This window comes from Tachysurus vachellii, chromosome 24 (assembly GCF_030014155.1).
Source record: "Tachysurus vachellii isolate PV-2020 chromosome 24, HZAU_Pvac_v1, whole genome shotgun sequence".
Classification (NCBI taxonomy): Eukaryota; Metazoa; Chordata; class Actinopteri; order Siluriformes; family Bagridae; genus Tachysurus; species Tachysurus vachellii.
Genome location: NC_083483.1, coordinates 949,602 through 957,101, shown reverse-complemented (window position 1 = coordinate 957,101; position 7,500 = coordinate 949,602). Strand labels below are relative to the sequence as shown.

At 40.6% G+C, this 7,500-nt stretch overlaps 1 protein-coding gene across 1 annotated transcript in view; it reads left to right on the top strand.

Annotated features, from left to right (window-relative positions):
• The window catches only part of cacna1hb (calcium channel, voltage-dependent, T type, alpha 1H subunit b), a 52,145-nt gene that overhangs the window by 3,344 nt on the left and 41,301 nt on the right, over nt 1-7,500 (top strand). Inside the window, exon 4 of the mRNA XM_060860265.1 lies at nt 5,380-5,539. Within this exon, the coding sequence (XP_060716248.1) occupies nt 5,380-5,539 (160 nt within the window). The remainder of the gene's footprint in view (nt 1-5,379; nt 5,540-7,500) is intronic.

Below are 7,500 nucleotides of genomic sequence, written 5' to 3'. Positions count from 1 at the left end.
ACACACACACACACACACACACACACACACACACACACACACAGCCTGTCTCTCACCTTCCTGAGATGTTGTTATAAACACTGAAGCTGAGTGTTACATTTTCTCTCTTCATATTGATGTTAAATGATTGGGACTTCACTGAGTCAGGAATAGATCTCGTCATATTTACAGATGATCTCACTTCTTTTCTCATACACACAGAGTTATTGCTTACTGTCTCCAATTATTGTTTTTATATCTTGAAGCCACTAGCAGAGAAGCACAACCCACACACACATACACACACACACGCACACACTTATTCAGATAAATATTATTCACTATTGTCTCTGCCACAGTAATGGCTTTAGTTCAGCAGAAGTGAAGCTGTAAGTCAGCATTAATTAAAAAACAAATCAGCACAAAACACAGAAACACACACATTTGGTTAAGGATGCTGGCTCTGTCTTTTACACAACAAAGTTTTGTGTCCGTGTGTGTGTGTTGTGTGTGTGTGTCTGTGTGTGTCTGTGTGTGTATGCGTGTGTGTGTGTGTCTGTGTGTGTATGTGTGTTTTTGTGTGTTGTGTGTGTGTGTCTGTGTGTGTATGCGTGTGTGTGTGTGTCTGTGTGTGTATGTGTGTTTTTGTGTGTGTGTCTGTGTGTGTATGTGTGTTTTTGTGTGTATGTGTGTGTGTGTGTGTGCAGTAAGAGATTTTGAGGATGAGACCCTGTGGCTGTTGAGTCTCCAATTTGATTGCTTTCAAACCAGTGAGCATGGGAATTAGCCAAGCATTACAAGTGTGAATGTTTGTGTGCGTGTGTGTGTGTGTGTGTGTGTGTGTGTGTGTGTGTGTGTGTGTGTGTGTGTGTGTGTGTACTTTGGTATACAGTATGTAATGTTCTCAGCTCTTGGCTTTGTTTAGTTTCGGATTAAATAAAGACTCAGACGTTGTACTGTATCAGTGACGGTGTGAAGACCAAACACTGAGTATAGATAACAAACTGAAAGTAGAAAACTTTGTTTAGTTGTCTACAACGTCCACTTACACAACATAACTACAACTAAACCAATTCACCTTTTACTCACTAACTAGTTCACTAAACAGATTTCTACTCACTACACTCACTACAATTTAACACATAGAACTAATAATGCTATTAACATAAAGCTAATAGTAATAAAAAAAGGTCACAAAACAGAGTCTCAGTTACACACTGTGACAACAGACAACACCGCCATCAACATCACTGAAGTTAAAAAAAATCATCAGTGATATAATTAACAATATAAAAGTCAACACTACTTAAGGTGAAGAATCTACAGTCAAAATTAATTAATTAATTAGTGTAGAAAACTACACTAAAGTCAAGGGGGTCACGGTGGCTTAGTGGTTAGCACGTTCGCCTCACACCTCCAGGGTTGGGGCTCGATTCCCACCTCCGCCTTGTGTGTGTGGAGTTTGCATGTTCTCCCCGTGCCTCGGGGGTTTCCTCCGGGTACTCCGGTTTCCTCCCCTGGTCCAAAGGGGGCTGGTAGGCTGGTAGGTTGATTGCCATCTCTGGAAAATTGTCCCTAGTGTGTGATTGTGTGAGTGAATGAGAGTGTGTGTGTGTGTGTGTGCCCTGTGATGGGTTGGCACTCCGTCCAGGGTGTATCCTGCCTTGATGCCCGATGATGCCTGAGATAGGCACAGGCTCCCCGTGACCCGAGGTAGTTCGGATAAGCGGTAGACGATGAATGAATGAATACTAAAGTCAATACTCTGATAGCCATCAGTGCTTCAGTAAACAGTATTTTACTACAGGCAACATTACTAACTTAAACACTGTTACATTCAACAATACTAACATTAACAGAAGCCTTTATTTTTGTCATTACATTACAGCAAAGTGAAATTCTCAACTTTTTAGTTTGGGGGTCAGAGCTCAGGGTTAAGGGCCTTACTCAAGGGCCCAACAGTGCCAGCTTGTCAGTGCTGGGGCTTGAACCCTGATCATCTGATCAAACAACCCAGAGCTTTAACCACTTGAGCTGCCACTAAACTCAATAACAACTAACAACTAGATTTGTAAAGTTCGTCACGACAAACTTTGATGTTGGCTTTGACGATGGAGGCAAGTGGACATAAGGGTTAGTGTTGCTTTTGGAGGCAAGTGGACAGAAAGCTAGGTTGCCAAAACATTTGGAGGTAAGCGGAGACAAGCATGTGACATCATCCAAATACTCTTGAGGAAGTTCCCCACATTGGGCTGATTGTTTTGATATGTCACATGTCCATGTTGTGCTAATTTTTGATTTTCACGTGACATCACGTGACGTCATCAGAATACACGTGAGGAAGTTCCCCTCATTGTTGTGAGTGTTTTGATATGTCACATGACCATGTTGTAAAAAGCTTTTTGATTTTGCATATATTGGGGGCGGGGCTGCGGCAAAACCGAAAGTCCAGTCGGTACACCAATATAAACCTTTGTTCAGAGCCTCACCCTAAAGGAGCTGAGTTTGGTGTAGAGAGTTCAAAAGTGTGCCGAGTTATAAACCTCCAAATTTTATAATGGGAGTCTATGGGAAAAAAAGTCCATTTTGAGACCCGGTACCGGAAGTACTGGTACTGGGATCACTTAGAAAAGTAATAGCAACAAACTTCAGACCAGCGTCTACAACATATCTGAATTTGGTGCATGTGGCTCGAAAGCTCTAGGCCGCATTAAATTTTATAAATTTTTGTCTAAGCTTATAAAGGAAAACAGAATGTTGGCTTCTACAAAGCGACATAATAACAAACTCAACGGTCCTAAAATCACAACACGAGAGTTAATAGTGTGCTAAATAGTGCAATAGTCAATAGTGCTATAATCGACAACACTACAATAGATACTGCAGTCAACAATACTACAGTACAAGTCGTGGCCTAATGGTTAGAGTCTGACTCCTAACCCTAAGGTTGTGGGTTCAAGTCCCGGGCCGGCAATACCACGACTGAGGTGCCCTTGAGCAAGGCACCGAACCCCCCAACTGCTCCCCGGGCGCCGCAGCATAAATGGCTGCCCACTGCTCCGGGTGTGTGTTCATGGTGTGTGTGTGTGTGTGTGTTCACTGCTGTGTGTGTGTGTGTTCACTGCTGTGTGTGTGTGTTCACTGCTGTGTGTGTGTGTGTGTGTGTGCACTTGGGATAGGTTAAATGCAGAGAACGAATCCTGAGTATGTGTCACCGTACTTAGCCGTGTGTCACGTCACTTACAGAAAAACAAAAGGAGGAGCGAATGACCTGGATTTGAAATGCAATACTCTGCTTGTGCATTTGTCTGGATTCACTTTTGTAAATTCAGTCTTGTCTAAAAAAAGCTTTGAAACATGTATTTGCATATTGTGTTGTAAACAAGTCTTGAGGACATCGAGCATTTTAACGAGCTTGTCTGAAATCCGACGAACAGAAGTAATGCTGGTATCATACAGAAATCTTTTTTAGTAGTAAAATCAAGATGAATGTTGTGTGTGAAAGTGGCTGAGAATGTTGGAGCAGGTCACGGTTTGATGTGGATGTGTGTTGGTCACGGCCCGAGTTTCAGTTCTGAAATAAAACAGCAGTAGGCAAATAACATGCCTGGATTATATCCTTACTTACAGAGCTGTTTCATCACATCCTGCGCTTGTCCACCTGGGAACCAGGATATGAAATAGAGTTCAAAGACCTGGTGGGTGTGGAGAAGCCCTTTAATTCAAAACTAGACCTGCAGGCAAAAAAAAAAAAAACATGGTTCAAATTCAGGAAGAAAGAAACACGACAGGTAAAGATATAAAAATGCACCGACGGAATTAACCAGGTGACTTTGTGTTTCTAGATCTGTATAAGATTAATGCGTTGATTACATACGGAAATTAGAAACAAATAAAAGAATTTAATTGTAGGCTTCTGGAGTTTTTATTCACGTCCTGTTTGTCCATAAAAGAATGTTCGTATCTCTCTACACATACATTTCTTAGTAACAATGAATCACAGCAAATAACCGAAGACGATGGCTTAGTGGCACGGTGGCTTAGTGGTTAGCACGTTCGCCTCACACCTCCAGGGTTGGGGGTTCGATTCCCGCCTCCGCCTTGTGTGTGTGGAGTTTGCATGTTCTCCCCGTGCCTCGGGGGTTACCTCCAGGTTACTCCGGTTTCCTCCCCCGGTCCAAAGACATGCATGGTAGGTTGATTGCCATCTCTGGAAAATTGTCCCTAGTGTGTGAGTGAATGAGAGTGTGTGTGTGTGTGTGCCCTGTGATGGGTTGGCACTCCGTTGGCGCTATTTCCTTGATGCCCGATGGCGCCTGAGATAGGCACAGGCTCCCCGTGACCCGAGGTAGTTCGGATAAGCGGTAGAAAATGAATGAATGAATGTTCAACGTCGTTCTTTTTGCCACCGCCCCAAACGAGTCAGGCACAAAACAGCACAACAGAACTCACAATGCAAAAGATTAGAACTACACTTCGAATAAACGAGAAAAATCAATACGTTTTATTTTATTTAGGCAAAATATTATGAACCCACATCAAGTATGAATTATTTTAATTTTAAATCGGTGCCGCTTTGGTGCTTGGCCCCCTAACTACAGGCTTTGGTGCTTGGCCCCCTAACTACAGACTCTAACTCTGTTCTCTCTGTTTGAAGGCATTTAGTGTAACTTTTTAAAACCGATCTCTCGGGGCTCCTGAACGCTCGACTGAAACAGAACCTTGATGTTGATGGAAAGTGAAGGAATGATGTATTTTTCAAAATGCTCTCTGAGATGAGTGTAAATTATACACATCTTGTGCCTTAGCGGTTAAAATACACACAAGTTAAGATGAAATGATAATGGACTCTGAATCTGAATGTAAAACTACATACGGTGACGTATAAAACTCGAATAAACCGTTTTGAAGTGAATTCTCCTTCTGCTCTGTTTTCTCATTTATAAAATTGAAAGGAAAGAGTCTCCAGTGTCGGTGATTTGGAACAGTTGTTTTTAGTGTTTTTTCGGTCACATTACAAGCTGATTTTTTGTTTTATTAACTTCAAAAGATAAAAATGAAGAGCGTCTGGTGAAAGAACGACTGTTATTAGCTCTTATAGTACATGAACTAACTAAATTCATGGATGATCCACTTCCTTATTTACAGCTAAATATTTAGCTAATTGATCGATTTGCTTAGACACTGATTAAAGAGTCAATTCTTTCAAACAACTCACCTACATGATGAACCGATTCAAGCTTCATCACAACGATAATGTTTGAGCTTCTTTAGCTGTAGAACCTGTGTGTACTCTTTTACATTACTTTTTTTCATTATTTTCCTCTTAAAGATGTTATAAGAAATGTTTCCTAGTTTGTTATTTTTTTCCTACAGATTTCTAACGTGTCTTTTTTGTAGGTATGCGTATCTTGGTGACTTTGCTGTTGGACACATTACCGATGCTGGGAAACGTTTTGCTGCTGTGCTTCTTTGTGTTTTTTATCTTCGGAATTGTTGGCGTGCAATTGTGGGCAGGATTACTGCGAAACCGCTGCTTCCTGGATGAAGACGCAACAACGTGAGTAGGCTGAAGTGTTCTGTTCCTCTGAACCATTAGGAATCGACACATCGTGTTTTTAATCCGTTTATAATTTCACTTATATTTTAATATCTTTTTGTTAAATTTAATTTATAAGACAGAAGACTGCGAGCCGTGTATTATTTTCATTTCCAACATGTGGAGCAGATAATAAAGTCACAATAAGTACACAGTAAGGATCAAGAACAGCAGGAACAGCATAAGAATTGAACAAAATCACACCGAAGCAAATGACACTGCGAAATAATGATGATGTTGGAGCGAATGCATGAACATAACATCTGGAGAAACAGTCCCGAGTGCTGAAGAACGACATCATCATGCAGTAATAATGCCGGCGCGAGTCATATGTAAGACTGAGGCTTTAGAGTCAGCCTGAGGCAGTTAGAGCTGAGCAGGGATTGTAGGATACAGTATGTTGTTCAAAGAAAGGAAAAAGACCTTTTTTAATCCCTGAAGCACATGGATACAGGGAGTGATGCTGTTTTCTTTGGTTTCTGTGGGACATGATGATGGTGCAGAAGGATGCTGTAATAGGAAAGCCGATGTTCCTATGCTAATAAAAGCTACAGCTAGCAAGCTACAGTACAGAACCTTGATTGGCGCTTGTCCTCTTGTGAGCCTAGATCACACTTAATCACACTTTTACCCCATGAGCCACACTTTTTTTTTTTTTTGACATTTTTTTTTTTTATCAGTCTGTTAAAAATAATTGTCCTAATTGGTTCAGTTGGCCTGAGTGAGCCAACTGAATCAGTCTGTTTGAAAAGAATTCATTTGGCATAATTGGTTAGCTTGGCATGAATGAACCCATTTAATCACATTGTTTGAATCACTTTGAAAATAATTTACTTGTTATAATTGTTTTAGTTGGCATGAACGAACCAATTGAATCACTCCATTTGATTCAGTCTGTTTAAAAGTAATTCTCTTGGCACGATTGAGCCAACTGAATCACTCTATGTGAGTCATGCTGTATGATAATATTCTTTTTTTCAGCACTTTTATCAGCAGTTGGAAATTTCAGTTCATTTAGTTTTGTCGTATTTGAATCGCTCTGTTTGAGGAGTGAGGCAAGAAAAATGTGCCCAGTCCTGGTAAATATCGCCGTAATCAGCGTATAGACTCGATTGTGTCTTTGTCTTTGCGAAGTCTTGCCAAACCAGTCTCGTTAATTTCACTTTGTCTTGCATTTTTCTCTTGTAATTTCCTCTGCATTTGCCTGACGTGTGAAATTATCTGTGTACTCTCATGGAATTAATTTCCCAGGTGTTTTTTTTTTTTGTCTGCTAGCTTTATGAACCTGCATTTTTATAACAATGATGTCATGTGGACTCGCTTTAATAAAACCAGCTCACATCCTGCCACTTTTTGCTTCCCATTGTTCTCCCCTGTTGTCTTTTCATGCTGTGCAGCTCAGCCTATGATTGTTCAAATGGGAGAGCTGGAGATGACTTGGCAAGAAGCCAGCTAGCTTATAGACTGCCGCACCAAGGCGCTGAGGGTTTTAATCTTTGCCATTCTTGGCAGAAATCAACCTTACGCCCATCCATTATGTGTTCTGCTTTAAAAAGCTTCTTGTGCTAAGGAACTATGCCAAAAAGAGGAAAGTGAATGACTCGGGTCCAAGATATGCCATTTATATATAGACACACGGAACAAAATGTTGACCTTCCAGTTTCCGTAAATACAAAATAAATGAATTAATAAACGGGGGCTACATAAAGCAGAGAAATTCAAATGAACTAGATAAGTCGACCATAACACTTTAATACATTTATAGTTACATTTCATTATAGTTATGGATCATCTACAAAACCAGTTCTCTGTGTTCTAGCAGCTATAAACAGACAAAGTTGACTCTATTTTTAGATGTTATTGAGTTCGAAAAGTTACCTCTGCAGCACTGACACCGTCCTTAAACGTTAAATAAATAAATG